This window comes from Pieris napi, chromosome 20 (genome assembly GCF_905475465.1).
Source record: "Pieris napi chromosome 20, ilPieNapi1.2, whole genome shotgun sequence".
In the NCBI taxonomy this organism is placed as follows: Eukaryota; Metazoa; Arthropoda; class Insecta; order Lepidoptera; family Pieridae; genus Pieris; species Pieris napi.
Window position 1 is genome coordinate 889,685 of NC_062253.1, and position 17,719 is coordinate 907,403.

At 35.5% G+C, this 17,719-nt stretch overlaps 1 protein-coding gene across 1 annotated transcript; it reads right to left on the reverse strand.

Annotated features, from left to right (window-relative positions):
• Nucleotides 1–401: 401 nt before the first annotated feature.
• Nucleotides 402–16,166, reverse strand: LOC125059928 (centrosomal protein of 104 kDa). The gene is made up of 20 exons (XM_047664625.1): nucleotides 15,979–16,166; nucleotides 13,064–13,222; nucleotides 12,679–12,814; nucleotides 11,973–12,060; nucleotides 11,330–11,516; nucleotides 10,331–10,542; nucleotides 9,976–10,152; nucleotides 9,553–9,724; nucleotides 9,163–9,250; nucleotides 8,704–8,854; nucleotides 7,792–8,018; nucleotides 7,103–7,240; nucleotides 6,641–6,772; nucleotides 5,698–5,911; nucleotides 4,589–4,987; nucleotides 3,359–3,767; nucleotides 2,883–2,979; nucleotides 2,064–2,203; nucleotides 992–1,087; nucleotides 402–638 (listed from the first exon to the last, which is right to left on the reverse strand). The coding sequence occupies exons 1-20, from the start codon at nucleotides 16,016–16,018 to the stop codon at nucleotides 517–519; spliced, it is 3,384 nt and encodes a 1,127-aa protein (XP_047520581.1). The 5' UTR covers nucleotides 16,019–16,166; the 3' UTR covers nucleotides 402–516.
• Between the last annotated feature and the right edge of the window lie 1,553 nt (nucleotides 16,167–17,719).

Genomic DNA, 17,719 nt, shown 5'->3' on the forward strand with positions numbered 1-17,719 from the left:
CCGTGACTAGGATCGCGTAGAATTAAGAAATTGGTTCAGAGGTTTCCGGAAACTAACAAACGAACATTCGACTATAACTGTAGGTTTTTAATACTGTATGTATTTGTAAAAACTTAATACAAGCATCGTAATTTAAAACATATTCTTTAAACCAAAATTATGTTAAGCTATTGCATAGATTTTATCGCGGGCTTTGAGCGCGACGACCAAGTCCTAACACACGATGACGTAAAATAGGTGCGGGCAATACGCGTTCGAGAGGGACAGAACGCATACTGCGTATTCACATCTCTCTGGCGAGATCGGTGACGCCGGTACGCGTTAGAGTGTGACAGACTATATAGGCGTGTTAGTCTGAGTCTGGTATAGTGGTAGATTGAATAAATATCAACGAAAAACTTGAATAATATCAAACATAAAAATACTGCATCAATAAAAAATAAATAAATAATTATAATTGCATAAGTTGATAAAAAATGCTATGCAATAGCTTGACCGCGGCAATCCCCGCATACTTTATGAAGACTGCAAAAGTCGCGGGTTCCTCGGGCATTGCATGAGATGTCTCTGCCAAGGGAGGTCTCTTGCCAACACATTGGTGAAACAGTATGGACATTTCCACTCGTCAAGACCCAGTGCTGAAATAGAAAAACCTTCAAGATTCGAAATACTTTAACAATTAGTTTCACAGAAAGACGATTTTTAAATTATATAAATGGTATTCATATATCACCATTCTTTGCTTCAGATATGCTAATATTAATATGATATATAAGCAGATATATAGCAGTAATCTTATTATTTCTATATGTTGCTGTCCGGTACGTGGATTATTGAAACAAGGCGTTTACCCAAATAGAGTTTGATTCCCGGTGAATCATATATAATATAGGACTACTATGTGTTGCCATATCTTAGCTCTATGACAATATTGTCATAAATATATTTTTTCAAGTTTAAGAAATAAATAAGATTGTAAGAAGAAACTTACGAATACAATTAGCGTGGTGATCACTTTCATTGGTGCGTAATGCAGCGCCACATTTTGTGCAAGCTTTCCACATACCCTCGCTAAGGGAACATTCTTCTGAAAGACGAAAACATCTTTTATATACTCACAAATCATAGTAGTCTTTGTATTCTGATTTCTCATTTGATTTTCTTTATAATTGATGACCATTACTTGTTCTTAGACTTATATTTTAATGTCATTTAAAAAACTTGTTAAAAATGGCGTGTATCAATTAATATTAAAAAGAAAATCCCTGCAGTTGTTGTAAAAAGAGGACGTAATGACACGGATACGAAAGGGAATGCTTAGGTGGTTTGGCCATTTTGAATGAGAAGCGGCTAAACTCAAACTCAATCTTTATTCAAGTGGGTAACCAAGTACCTACCTACACTTTTGAATCGTCAAGTTAAATTAATCGTAAATTTACATTTACTACCAGTTCGCAAGTCAAGGGCGTAGAGCGGGTAAGAAGAACTGGCAAGAAACTTTCCGCCACTCTTTTTAATCGCCATGTATTGTCATACAAATTGTTTGAACTGGAGCAAATCAATCCCAAGGATTAGGATCATTTAAGTAGTCCTCAAATTTATAAAAAGCTTTGTTGATTAATTTTCGTTTAACGAGGGCTTTGAATTTGTTTAGTGATAATTCTCTAATTTCGCTTGGGAGTTTGTTGTAAAAACGAATACAATTTCCATATAAGGAGTGGTTTATCTTTTGGAGCCTGGTTGGTCGTACACTCAAATTAGTTCTATTTCGCGTATTATACTGGTGAAAGTCACCATTTGTTTTAAAATCGTTTATATTTTTTTGGACATACAACAAGGCTTCAAGAATATATTGACCAGATAGTGTCATAATATTTAATTCCTTAAACTTATTCCGTACCGACCGACTCCCTCGGAGAAACACAACAAATACCCCGAACGGCCCGCTTCTGCAGCACAAGTAAGTAGTAAGTATAATATTTAAAATGCAACGTGGATAATGAAATCCAGGAGGTACGTTGTAAATGTCATGAAAGAGGATGCCTTTCCCAAGCATTTATTACCTAATAAATGACTTTGAAGAGCTCTTGCCTCCAGTGCTAAATGGCAGTGTGGGCAACGGGCGAGGACTACACAACGGCGCCAGTAGTGGGTCTCAAGAGCTGCAGCACGTACTCGACGACCGCACCAGGTGCACGATGTACTTCAAATAAAGAATAAACTTCATATTAGAAAGTAAAATCTTTGAATACCAAATTAGGCAAAATAATGACAGAAATGTATACGAAACACGAGGCTACTAACATTGATGAATATATTGATATATTTTACAACTAACCGTAACTTTGTTTATCATGCTCTTAATGAGGTTTAAGTTTTCATTTAGTTTTATTATTTTGATTTTTGTAGTTTATTTATTATTATTAGTCATTATTTTGTGGTTGCTTGTTTATTTCTTACCCTTCCTAGCTTGCTTATAATTGATATGTATGCGTTTAATATCATATTTCTTGTATAATTTTATGCGTATACATTGTTTTAGAACTTTTAATAAAAAAAGACACTATACAAAAGTAATTCAATGCGTTACTGTCTAAATCATAACCTTATTAATTATGGTTTATCATATCACTATACACTCCGAAGAGAGATATCCCCAAGCAGTCTATTAATTGGGCCCCACAAATAAAGCGGTAGCCGTACCAAACAAAGTAGAAGAAGAGAGTTGAATGGCTTGGACCGAGGTATACTAAACGAAGCTCTAGACCGAACGGAGGCTTATTGTGAACGCCCTCTGCCCCACCCTGGGGTCTTAGGGCATTAAGTAAATTAAATAGATATCATTCATAAATTTAAATAGTTGTTAATTTTTTAAAACTCACTTGCATATAGGTTCAGGTGTAGTTTCACTGCTGGCTTCTGCACCAACAGCTTCATAATTATCAAAGTGCTGCTCATTTAATACCTGCTGTCTCCTCCCTTAAATTATGAAGAAGTAGATGTAAAATATATAGTTTTAAAATTCTAGTCATGACGAAGAAATATTATTTCAAAGCCATCAAAGATACAAGCAAAGTCAACCAAACAGTCTACCCTCCAAAACACATCGTCTTTACAGAAACCGGCAAACTTCTTGAGCATTAAACAAGGGAGTGGGGGAAAATTTGCGCATCTGGGAAACAAACGTCAACTGATTTACCAATCACGCGATCGACACGTCACTCTCCCACCGCGATACCTAAAAATCGATTCTGCGCAGGCAAGGACATTTGTTCAAGATGTTTGCCGGTATCTGTATAGCTAAATCTTTAATAATCCAGCGTGCTACAGTTACTTATGTTACCCTAAAACATCATACCTGGACTATAGTAGCCACTTTCATCCATTTGACTGTGGTCATCCAAGTGGAGATTCCGCACTCCAGCCACCAATTTAGGAGACTCCAGACCCGTATCTCTAAAATAATCCAATCTGAGCTTTGGGGAGTCAAGACTTCTGTCAGAATCGCGCAAATCTAGACGAGATAGCTGTGGAGAGTCCATTGGCAGGGAATCTAGACTTCGTAATTCGGTTTTGGAGGTTTTAGGGGAGCCAATTGTTGGTGAGTCAGCGTAGTCTATATGCAGCGGGTCGTAGACAGTAGCTGGTCGTTCCTTTATCTCAGGTTTTGATGAATCATGATCGTAGTGTATCATGGAATGGCGGTTTTCGGATTTTCTATTTGAACGACGGAAAATGATTTCGTCTTGGCTTTCTTGAAAGTGTACCTGGAATTTATATATGTTCATGATAAAGGAGAATATGTTGGAAGTCGTGACATAGTACAAAGTTGACATGTTAAACATTCAAGAAAAGGTAATATAGTAGTTTCAAAACACACAGAAATAAGGGAAAATACGAAGTACTACATAAGCTTAATAGGTTTAGATGGATTGATAAAATGCGGAAAGTAGTATATTAGACACGTCATCATCGATACGACTTGTTGTATCTTATAATGATGGGCAAAATTCAAGGTAAGAGACGGGCTACTTGAAGAAAGAAGTCGTGGTTGCGGAACGTACGGGAGTGGACCAACATCACATCTGCCGAGGTGCTTTTTAGATTAAGAAATATTGTTGTACTGCCAACATTTAGTAATATAGTGGCACCAGAAGAAGGTCTATAGAAATTTAATCTCATAAGAAAATGACGACCTTCATCGGGACCTTAATGTAGTGGATGTTGCCACAATAAACAAAAAGATTTCTGGAGCCCACAGACAAAGGCTCTACCAACACGTGAATGGCGAGGAAATTCAATTCTTGACACCTCGGACCTAGAGAGATTATTGAAAAGAAGAAAACCACTCGAATTATTGAATTAGTGTGAGTGCACGTCAGTCTTAAGTGATAAGTGAAAAAAAAATATTCAAGAACTAAGAGTCTTCACCTTAGTAGAGACTGTAAGTTAAATTTATTAGACACTCTTCTTATGTTAAATATCCTTAAGTATTTGTCGTAAAATTGTAATTTTATGATGGCTTTGTGCAGAGACAATTTAAAAAGTGATAATTAAATACTACTAATATAAAATATAAATCATTTACCTTTTCATTGGCAGTTGATGATCTTGGCGAGTGTTTCGGGCTAATTGCACTGTCCAACCTAAGTTTGTTATAACCTGGATAACTAGAATCCTTTGTCCCTATTCTTGGTGAATACTTCTTAGTTGGAGTTTTCTTAAGACTACTTTTACTTCTAGATGTAGTCAAGCTGCCGCTTAAACTCGACGGCGCTAGTGTCACACTGCTAGCACTGGATTTGAGGGCATATGATGTGTCCATGGAAGTCATGCCAGACGAAGTTGTCATGCCTAATGACGTGGTCATGCTACTGGCAGTAGTCCCACTTCTTGTCGATTGGGAGGCGCTAGCTTCGTGTAAGGATTCTCCTTGGTCTATCCTGTTCAGGATTTGATCTTCTGTGGGAGCTTGGTTTAGCATTTTCTGCAAGATTTGATATTCTTTTCGTTTATTTTGTAACATTAGACACAATTTCACTCTACGCAACAGAAAGGAAGTGGTATCCACGAGAAAAGTTCTCTGATCTTAGATATTTAGATGAATGAGAGAGAGAGCTTCAGGATAAAAATATTTTTATACCAATATTATAAAGAGGTAAGATTTGTATATTTGTATGTTTGTTATGAATATGGACCGGTGTCAAAAATTCTTCCACCATTAGAATGTCATAACATCCTGGCTATATTTAATTCCATAATATTTAAAAAATAAATGATCAACATTTGCTGATATGTAATAAAAAGGTAAGGAAGACGGAAATAATGTAGATGCCATCAAAAACATGTAAAAATAAGAAGTCTCGCAACACAGTTCTTCTACCGTAAAAAGTGAGATCCATGTCCAATACCAAGTCGGTCTATTCAGTCCCTAATTAAGGGACCTTCAGTCTTAAGTTATTACGAAATTAGCTAACAACATCTTATAATGACCATATCAATATTACAAATCTTTTATGTTTTACGGATATTGACTACTGTCCGTCTGACAGGGTTCTAATTTTCAACAACAACGAAGTTATAGGGGTCAAAATACCCTGAACGGGTTCAAGAAAACGATAGTACGCGTACTATCGTATTCGTATTGTATAATTAATTTACAGTTTTATATTAATGTATTCCTAATTTTAATCTTACCTGCATGTCAATCCTATCGAACTGCTGGAACAGATGACGATAGATCAGATTTCTTCTGGTAACAGCATCGTCTGGCGGGAGCTGAGCTCGCACGACCCGAGGAGACCTGGTATAAGCAGCTAAGAGGATTCTTTCAGCCGCGGCTCTAACAGAACCAGCTGCATGTTGAGCGCCTGCTGCACCGCATTCAGCTAAACGGCGGACTGTTAGGCCACTGCAAGATGCAGAATAGGTATTATTGTTCCCGTGTGTTCAGACTCAGTTTACTATTTTGATTAGGAAAATTTGCATTATTTTGTTGTAAACATATACATACAACATATTCGTTTAACAGTACACAGAAAAAAATATAAAAAACCAGTGGCTGAACAACATTTTTAGGTCTGGGCCTCAGATTTCTCTATCTTTTCGTTAACATTTTTTAATCTAATAGGCAAGTAGGTGACCAGCTTTATGTGCAAGACAAGCCAGTTTCCTAACGATGTTTTCCTTCACCGTTCGAACGAATGTTAAATGCGCACATAGATAGAAAGTCTATAGCCACAGCCGGGGATCGAACCTACAATCTCAAGGATAAGAGTCGCATACTGAAGCCAACTAGGCCAACCCTCTCATAACACGTACAGTATAATTTACGTAAAATAAACTTAACACAAAACAACGGCACAGATAGCCGATACTGTATAAATATGTCAGAGATAATTATCGATTTAAATGATTTATGAATAAAATGGTCTGATCTTACTACATATGTTTTGTTGTCGTAAGATCTAGTCTTAAATCAGTATATTTATTTATGAGTCTGTATTACAAGTTATATTTTAAGTAGATCAGTTTTGTACACAACCCAAAACATATTATTTTTCCAAGATTTGAATTCCTGTGACTCACTAGACTTTATTGTAGACATTTCTAAGTAAACTTTTAGTTTCAATAAAAATACCTGTTCTTATCAGTCGAAATCCCATGGCTGAGAATGAGCTGTTCCAGCATTTGAAGTCTCGAAAGAGCTAGCCGTGGATGCATGGAAGCGGCAACAGGTCTAACTAACTGTTGTGGTATCATGTGTAAATTTCTGAAAAAAATTTGTTTGATTTTTGGAAAGGTTCTTAGAACCACCTAGAATATTCTATGAAAGATAATCGCCTATTTCTGCAAATCAACCTGACCTTGTTTCGCCGGAAAAAGAACCATATTAAATACGTGAACCTCAAAGGCTCAAAGCAGAAATTATATTATTAAATTTTTCATAATCGTTATTTTAAACATCAGTTCGAAAGAAAACTCCATCCGGGCACAGCTGTTTTAACTAAAGTCTGACTCTGCTCTTTTATTATTTGTGAAATATGCAGATTCATCTAGTGTTTCTAAATAGAATAACCTTGTTTTTATTGTTATATTATACCTGACATGTGGACAATCAGCTACAGTAAGAACTGTATGTTGAGCTGTCGAGTGGACGCGAGGCGCTGGATCTCCACACGCTCTTAATAACTCCGGTAATATCTTCTCTAGACATCGTCCTACTTCAGCTGCACACACTCTGAAACCGTTCAAACCTTATAAAAAATCGTTATCAAATAAATATAGATAAAATATAACATAAATACAATTTACGAGAGTACTACACGAGTGATGTAACAAATAAGAAAATGTTTCGGCAACTAATAAGGTTAAATCTAATGAAAATTATGAAATCGGTTTTAAACAATTCTGCTTTTAACATTTTCCTATTAAATTCATCTGGAGGCTCGCAAGTGCGCTGCGGGCCAGTCCTTAATTAGTTTTGCGTACTTTTACACCTTCAATTGTGATGTTAAGCAAAATAACTTTATTAAATTCGTGTACCTAGCTTTTGAATTGTTTAAAAAACGGTTTTATGCTGTTCTACAACGCGATTTCCTATAACGGGTTCCGTGTCTATCGCGTTAGAATGTTTAACCAGTTTAAAAGGGCATAAATATACACATCAGAATGACCCTAGAAGACCCAGTGCGTTATACATTTTGTAATGAGAAATAAAGATCGTTAAACGTTATTCATATTAAATCAACCCAGACCATTTTTTTTCTTTATTAGTATAGATTGTCTCACCTATCAGGAACAAAATCCTTGAACAGCACTCGCACCACCTCATTAGCCTGACTGTATACAGAAAAGACCTTGTCTCTAAGCACTCTCTGCAGCAAGGTAGCAGCGGCCCTCGCAGTTTTGTTTGGTGATGTCTTTGTGCTACCATTTGATGGAGAGGTTAGTTCAGCGCGAAGCCGAGCAAGGCCTTCTTCTTTGTCCAGGTAGTTCTTGGAGAAGAACTTTTCTACCTGAGAAAGGAATGTTTTTCTTTATCATGTTACCGATGCGGTAACCTATTTATGAGAAATTTATGTTTTAGATACAGCCCTACGATTCTGTAACTCACTTTTCGAACTCACACAGCGGTTTTCGCATCGGCGGTCGCTCTCAAATCAGTCTTGAACTACAAGCTCCTACCTTTTCAGAGTTACAGAATCGCAGGGTTGATATAAAATATTAGCTTCTTTTCTATTTGCGAATTTAACATTCGTTCGAACGGTGAAGGAAAACATTGTACGAAAACCGTGTTGAGTTAGACCCAAAAAGTCGACATAACTTAGGCACAGAAGGCTGATCACCTACTAGCCTATTAGATTGACAATTGCTAAGAAGGTTGTAACGCCACTGATGTATTTATTTTATATTTAACTTACAGGAGAAAAGAGGAGGAATCTATCTATTCATATATTACTCATAACATGTATGTAAAATAATTCCAAGATAGTTTTAGGTCAGACTAGACTTAGGATAAATCCGACAGTGATTAGATAGATATTGATTTTAACAATGGCGTAGTTACAATGCTGTCTATTCCCTCGTTACAAATTTGTGCGTATGTAAGCTATGCAAAAACGTGCTATTTAATTTCGACATCCAAAGTTCTTATGTGTGTAGTAGTTTTAGTTTAATAAAAGTAAAGCATTAAACACTCACTAAAGGATATCCAAATATAAGTATAGGTAGTGCAGCCTGTTTTCTTTCCCTCTCATTCAGTTTATGGACGGCACGAGGATGTGAGGAAGCACTTCCTCCACCACTACATTCCTCTTCACGGGCCTCACGCAAGTACTCATTTGTATGAGAGCTAAAAAAAGACTTTGTGTTAAAAAAAGTTTTGTCTATTTAACGTAAATTAACACTGTTTTAACTTATTAATATGATAAAACAATATAGTTGTCATATATTTGTTTTTTATATATCGCTATATATTAATGTTTCATTGTGATTAACAAAATTTAGTTTAATGAGAAAAAAAATTACATGTCCCACATCTAAAAATCTTTTTAATTAAAATTAAACATCGTATTTCTAATATTAATTATTGTTACTTTTGCTATTAGGACAATACTTGTATACAATAATCGTCTATTAAAATTTAAGTGTTATACTGACTGCCGTAATGCTGGTAATAGTCGTTCTTCATAGGCCTCATAAGTTGATCTTGGACCAGCACTTTTGTTTCTTCTGCGTACTATCGAACCTAGAAAATATATATTACACTATGGTGCTTTCCTAGCTCAACGAATAAGTATCACAATAAAGCGTGCAAATGCTGCCAGCATTAAAGGTACACTGTCACAGGGACCAAACTTTTTAAATTTGTTTAATTTGCTTTTTATCATACATCTTTTCATCATAGAGAATCATACGCATTCAAAGTATTATTACTAATTGAAAAATTGATATACCTTAGTAATATTCCTTGAAATTAGAATGTTATAAGGTCCCCATATGTTATAGGTCTAGGATTAAAATATTGTTAGGGACTTGTATCTATATTACCATTGGCAGCATTTGGCGTTATACTTCTTCGAGGGCTGTCACTCTCCTTTCGCAATTCCTCTTCTTCTTTTTTCTGTTTTTCTAGCTGGTGCAGTTTCTCTTCTTGTTCTTGTGTTGGTTGTGGCGTTGGGGGTTCCGGTTGCACATCTTCCTGTAGAGTTTGGATTGGGGACTGAAAAATAATATTAGTTAAACTAATTAAACGTCTACTAAATATTTTGACTTTGATATATGGGGTATATGTCTATATTCTTGACATATGCGATAAAAATAACCTGCCAGAGGCCGTGTACACATAGGAGGATATGATTGCCAAAAGGGAATCAAACTTTAAAAACATTTCATAGTTGTACAGTGTATTTTCGCTGGCGCTGTTACTCCACTGCTCTGATACAACGGGACTTTATACATTGATCAACTTACAGCAGAAATATGGTTGGGTTCCTCATCGTCGATTCCGTTCATCTGAGGATGATCCATCTCTATTGGTGGTACTGGTGATGGGATATCCAGGCTCATAGCACCAGCTGCCACAGATGGCGATAAGTGGTGGGAGAAGTCATAGGCTTGGGGCATTGACGAGTCGTTCCGTGTGTCAGGCTAGAAGAAAAGTCACGTGATCACAGACAAAAATAGTGTTTTTTCGAGATTTAAGAGATTCCTTTTACTATTAGGATTTAATTTTAAGACTGCGCTGCCTGTAGTTATTAAAAGCACTACATCGAAATTGGGTAAAGCTTAATATTAAAGTCGCTATAAAAAGCACTGGTGGAATTACCCCCTCTTCCTCAAATAGCCGCAGTAACTCAGAGTCCTCTTTCACGCCCATGAGAGCATCTGATATTCTGTCCCTCATTCTTCTTGCAAGCTCGAAGTCATCTCTTGCTGCAGCGGTCCTCTTTCGAAGTCTCCACCTCCCGATTCTGATCCCTGCTGCTGCTAACGCTGAACCAGCAGATTTGAGACGACGAGCGTATTCAAATCGTTCTTCTGTTAAACACATAGTTTTAAAAGTGTTTTTATATGAACTTTTGCGAACTATGACCGTATGACAAAAGCCAATTTTGACGGGAATCAAACTTTACGGTTATCAGGAAGCTCACTTGATCCGATTTAAAGAGCTTAAAACAAAAATCTTTAGGTGTGCAAACTGCTCTCTGTAGTGGTTCCGAACCAATTTGACTTAGGGTCTTCAAGAAAAGAGCGTACCAATTCTTAAAATGCCGGCAACGCACTTGCGAGCCTTCTGGCAATGTGTGTGTCCACGGGCGGCGGTATCACTTAACATCAGGTGAGCCATCAGAACATCAGGCGATACATAAAAAAATGTAATTGGGGTGTTACATCTTTATTTATATAATAATAGTCCAATGGCGCTACAAACATGGCTCTTGGTCACAGATTACATTATTTTCTATGATCATTATTATTTCAAAGACAAGTAGGTGATTAGCCAGACAGAAGTCTGACACATGTCATCGATTTGAGAAATGCCGGTTTCCTCGCGATGTTTTCCTTCACCGTTCACCGACAAAAAGACAATTGGTGGACAGCCTTGGGGAGACTTACGACCTTAGAGATGAGAGTCATACGCTGAAGCCACTACGGCAACAGGAAATCTTATTTATTATTAATTAAATAAATGTTTATAAGTTTTTTGATTAGTATTACAATAGTAATATGACAATTTAAAATATGATTTCTCATTAGAAGGTATTGAAAAATCCACTTGGTAATAAATAACTTAATATAAAAAACGTTCAACGATATTTCTTACCAGAAACAGCGATTCTCTTCTTCTCATCCAAACTTCTAACCAGATCAGCAATCTCATTGTCCACATACATTATAAACGCCAGATCATCATATGGAGAGAAACTTATTTCGTTTTTTATATTCTCTGCTACTGTTCTTTCTTCATCCTCCACCTCATCCCCGAGTACGTTCACTGCCATTAATGCTACCTAAAGAACCAAAGTATAACATACTTTTTATTATATTTAAAATACTATCTATAAACTCGTCAACTGAAATGACGTTAGACCGATCATTCTTATATCAAATAATTTTGACAGACTTTTCTTCTTCTTTCTTCTTTTTATAGACGACAATAGACAATGAAACACACAAGACTATCAAAAATTATTATATAGCTGAATTTGATTATTTTTGTATCTTTTGTTTATTGAGTTTTAACGAGTCGATACGAAAGATAGATCAGGATTTAAGGTTTTATTTATATTAAAGAAATACAATGCTTTTCGGTAAGACATTTTTAATAATCAAACTATATTCTTCTTATAATGAGTTTGTTGCCAAGGCAACTTCTTGTATGCCGGTATATAAATACTTCACAGTTTCATTTAATTTAAAATATACCACTGAACCAAATAATTTCATTATTCTCTTAAAAACTTTACCTGATCATCTTCTTTAGAGGGTGGGTGAGGCCCCGACAGTCTAAGTTTCACAAAACGGGCTACTGTTGGTTCTGGTAAAGCAGCAGACCTGTAAAAACACCTAAATTCTAACCTGGTTCTACTATGAAATTATGTACCACCACTAATATTGGATTATGCATCAAGCATACAATAACCTATATTATTAACAACTCGCAAACAATCAAAACCATTATAAAAAAACCTCCATTAATAATTACGTATCATATTTTATCGTCTATGGTATTTATTACCTTATTACTAATTTCTAGATCTTAATGATTAACTTTTTTTTCGTTTGCTGGTTGTAAATATTGTTATTGTATGAGCAGCGTTGGCCTTGTGGCTTCAGCGGGCGACTCTCATCTCTCGTCGTAGGTTCGTTCCCGGACTGCGCACCAATGGACTTGCATTTGTGTGCATTTAACATTCGTCGAACGGTGAATCGTGAGAAAACCGGCTTGCTTTAGACCCAAAAACTCGACGGCGTGTGTCAGGCACTGGAGGCTGATCACGTATTGGCCCAGGAGATTGACCAACGATCATGAAACAAATTCAGAAATCTGAGGCCCAGACCTAAAAAGGTTGTAGCGCCACTGATTTATTTACATTGTTATTTTACAAGAGGTCAAATTATTTACCATTGTTCTGTTAGATGAGAAACGAGAATAACATTCACGAGGTATACCTAAGTTCTCTAGTCCTGGCCTGTGGAGCTGGTCTTGCAAGCGTGACCTTACCGACGCTGGTGTAAGTGGCTCCACATGGCGTAGCAGCACCTTCAGACACCAGACCACCTGATACTAGCACCTCTACACACGCCGCTGTAATAAAATCCACTATACAGAAGATGCAAAAAACAAGGACATAAGAAAGAACCTTGTGGAATACTTTGTTTTGTCGTTGGAGAACCAAACTCTCCAGTGTATAGTGTAGAGTATTTTTATGCATAATTATTTCTGTGTTTGTTTTACATGCATTTTCTAAAGATATTTTACATGATCACCAGGTTAGAGGATTTTTATCGGAGATGTTTAGATTTGTATAAACTATAAAAGAAAAATGCTACCAACGTATAAGCTGATGATGGGCCAGGAGCTGCAGCTTGTGAATGCTTGTAACAGAGGTCAGGCGCAACAACAGCTCGTGTGGCTGCTTGCCGATGCTGCGCCAGCCTCTCACAGCTGGTCCTTGTGCGTTCAGCTCGCATGCTGGATACGCGCTATCCTCACCTGAAAATGTTACATGACGGATTAAAAGACGTGTTTTGTTTTCGCCTTAATAAGCTTATGATTCACATATTAAAAACTGTCTCGTATATTATGCCTAAAAAAATGGATAAAATATAAACTGCATAAAGATTGCTCATCCTTTGATAGCATATCAGGAATCTGAGATTAATTTAAGTTATCGGCTGTTACTGGTGGAAGATGCTTTCACTATTTATACGTGTACTCCAAGAAGTAGATCTAAAAAATCAGTCCTACCCCTTATCATATTAATCGCAAATTAATGCAGATATACTATGGCAAGAGAGGAGATATATACGATAACGGAAATATATATAAAAGACTTAATTTTTAAAAAGGATTCCCGCTATCCCTAACGGGTTCGATTTTTAACCCTAAAAGCCACCCCAACTCTAACAAGACTGATATGACTATCAAGATTATAAACGAAGTATCGTAATACAAGGATTTCGGTGTATCTATATTTATATTTGCATACTGGCGTTACATCTGATAATATACTTTATTTTCAACACACAAATATACAGCATTTACAATATATTTATTTGCAAACTAAACATTTAAGTTTTCCACTGGTTGATAAGTAAAGTAAAGTAAAAAATCATTTAATCATACATAATGTGCACTTATGACTTGTCAGTAAATAAATACATATTAATGCTTCTAATTTTACATTTACTGCCGATTATTTTATGCCGATAATTGGAGAGAAGAACTGGCAATAAACTCTCCGCCACTCTTTTTAATCGCCATTTTTTTGTTTTACAAAATGTGTGTAAGAAGCTGCCACCATTACACCATGTCCCATGTGACATTTTAAGTAATTAATAATAATAACATAAATTAAAAACAAAGATTTGTCCTCTATCAGCAGGAGGCATGGTGAAATAGGAGCACGCACTTACATTCTCGTACAACCCGATATACCGTTATAGTGATAGTACAGGTGACCCCAGAGCTGGTGCTTTGCTCGCTGAAAGAATAATTATCGCAATACAGCGAGGAAATGCTGCCAGCGTTAAATCAGCCGCAGGGACGAAATTTGTTTTAATATTCTATTTATTAATGTTTTACTATTATTATTACTATGTACGTGAAGAATATTGTATATGGAAATTAATTATTAAAAATATCCTTATTCCATACTGCCTCTCTTGGACTAAGTCTAGACTAGATAAATATTTCAACGCAGTACGTTGTATCGATCCTATACTGAATAGATTTAATATTCTATATGCCTTTGTGTGAGGGTGTATTAATACATAAGGTTTAATGCCTTTTATATGGCTGAAATAAATAAATCAGTGGCACTACAACCTTTTTAGGTCTGGGCCTCAATTTCTGTATCTGTTTCATGATCATTTGTCAATCTAATAGGCAAGTAGGTGATCAGCCTCCTGTGCCTGACACACGCGTCAACTTTTTGGGTCTAAGGCAAGCCGGATTCCTCTTGATGTTTTCCTTCGCCGTTCGAGCGAATGTTTAATACGCATATAGAAAGAAAGTCCATTGGTGCACTGCCGGGTATCGAACCTACGACCTCAGGGATGAGAGTCGCATGCTGAAGCCACAAGGCCAACACTGCTAATGGCTTAAGAATAATATGCTAAATGCTGGCATATTTCTGTCACACTTCTCTCAAAATTCACATTTTAGCACTTTTGAACTATTTTGGGGGTTTTTGTAGTTAATTAACATTGTAGTTTTAATTAATATTATATAATATACTGTATATTTGTGTGTTAGATAAGTTTAACATTATGAATAACCTTTGTCAACATCCTATAACTCTTGAATAATAGGCGGTTTCTTTTCGTCTCTGTAACTATTTTATCTAAATCAAAACGGCGTGGCAATCTTACTTTTGCATAATAATTAAGGCCTAAAAGATGTTACAAATGTAAACCAAGAAACTATCTCTGACGTGATAAGAACGAACTTAATACAAAATGAATCTTAAAATACAATCTAGCTTACACTGACGAGCCCGCGGCAGTAACCATTACGACTCGTATTTGGTTTATAAAACCCAATACTTTATACATTTTGATCTTAGTCATAAGTTTTAATTTTACGTTCCGGTAGTTAAGTAACTTATCAAGCTCTGAATATGTATGGGAAGAGATCCACTGCATTGCAGGTGCATTTATAATTGACCCTAATAATCATAACATAAACAGCATTTTCTGCGCAAAATCAGATGAATCTGATGTTATATGTTATATATACTGAATTATATAAAGATGTAAGTTATATTTTACATTAAGATTATTATATGTTGTAACAAATAAACTTAAAAACAAGTAGACCGATTTCAAATTCTTTCATTAGAATGCTACTTTATCCTTGAGTTGCGGCTTATTTATAAAATATTTTACAAAATCAAAAACCAGTTGTCTGAAAGGAAAGGTCGCTATTACTAAATAGTAAACTAAAGTCAATCTGTGTCAATAAAGAGAGAGAGCTCTTCTATGATTTAGGTTCAGAGATGTCAATAAAAGATTCCTTTAGGAATATACAACTATTTCTTATTTTTTTTATAAGCTAAATCTTCTTTAGGTATATAATACCAGAGATTTAAATATAGTACACATGACTATATTTAACTTAATCGGTGAGTTGGATATTTATGTATCTACATAATCACGACTGATAAACTAAGATGTGTACAAAACTTTGCATTAGATATACATATGTTTATATATTTAAATAAACCTATTTTTATATATTAAACTTACTTGTTGCATAAACAACGTGAAATGGTATACGTTTCGGCATTTTCTTCTACCTTGTGATCGGTTTTATAGTTATCGTTCCCATATTTATAATTGCACTGTGTCAAGAATTATAATTCATATTAAATATATATAATACACATCACTAATAATTTAGATTCTAAATTAGGACGTTGTGTGGACGAAGTCAATTTGTCTGGGAGGTAAGATCAATACTGCAGGAGACAACGCGGCTGAGGGGCACGTTATTGTTATCAACGCCATCTCGAAGAGGGTTGATGAAACGGATTACATCCGACTGCGTTGTTTCACAAATTAGAGTGAACCTTTAAAATTCACAAAAATTTAAGATTCAAAGTGAAATAAAAATGTGAAATTTGATATCGTAAGCTTTTAAGCGTTTTGAATGCCTTTTATTAAAACATCAATTTCATACAATATATAATATTATATTATGAACTATTTCAGAATGGCGCAGTAAACACCGCCATCTAGTGGAGGCTAAAAGGTTCTACCAAGGTGTATGTATTGTGTCAGCCTCTATATGAATCTTACATATTTTTTTTAAGAACTCCCTCTTTCAACGCAAAATGTAAAACTTAACAAAGTTTAGTAACATGAATTATAACTGCGACATAAATTTTTTTGATATTATATTTCTCCTTTGCTGGGGTTGCCTGGAAGCTGGATAGCTTGTTAGCGATTAGACCCGTTGCATCATTAATAATAATGTTATTTAATTTTATTTAATGTAACGAAGTTAAAATAAATATTTTATAATTATTATCTCATGCAGGTTCTGTTGCATTTTGGTCCTTCCAAGCCGAAACAGTACTTGTTTTCGAGGGTAATCGAACGTAGTAATCTAAAGCTAGATATTGGTAAGCTGAAAGATAAGGACAGTGAACTAAACTTTGTTGACAAAACTGTTTCTAGACATAACAATAGATAATAAACTTCAGTCGGGCCCACACATAGAGACTCTTTAGAATAGGCTGGGCTCTGCAGCATATGTAGTAAAGAAAATGAGAGAGTTTACTAATAAGGACACGGCTAAAATTGTGTATCATACCTACATTCATAGCGTATTACGTATATACTGTGGTATTACTGTGGGGTGCTGCTGCAGAGTTTTCTGGCTGTTCGGGGTATTTGTTGTGTTTCTACGAGGGAGTCGGTACGGACCAAGTTTAAGGAATTAAATATTATGACACTATCTGGTCAATATTATATTCTTGAAGCCTTGTTGCATGTACACAAAAATATAAATGTTTTATATATAATATATAAAGATTTTAAAACAAATGGAGTCACCATTTTATTACGCGAAATAGAACTAATTTGAGTGTACGACCAACCAGGCTCCAAAAGATAAACCACTACTTATATGGAAATTTTATTCGTTTTTACAACAAACTCCCAAGCGAAATTAGAGAAGTATCCTATATAAGCCCTCGTTAAACGTAAATAAATAATAAAGGCTTTTATAAATTTGACGAATATTGATATAATCCTAATCTTTGGGATTGATTTGCTCCAGTTCAAACAATTTGTCTGACTCAAAACTTAGCGATTAAAATAGTGGCGGAAAGTTTATTGCCAGATCTTCTTGCCCGCTCTACGCCCTTGACTTGCAAACTGGTAGTAAATGTAAATTTACAATCAATTTAACTTCTTTTTTGACGTTCATAAGTGTATGTTTACCTATATGAATAATGTTATTTTGAGTTTGAGTTAGTACTGA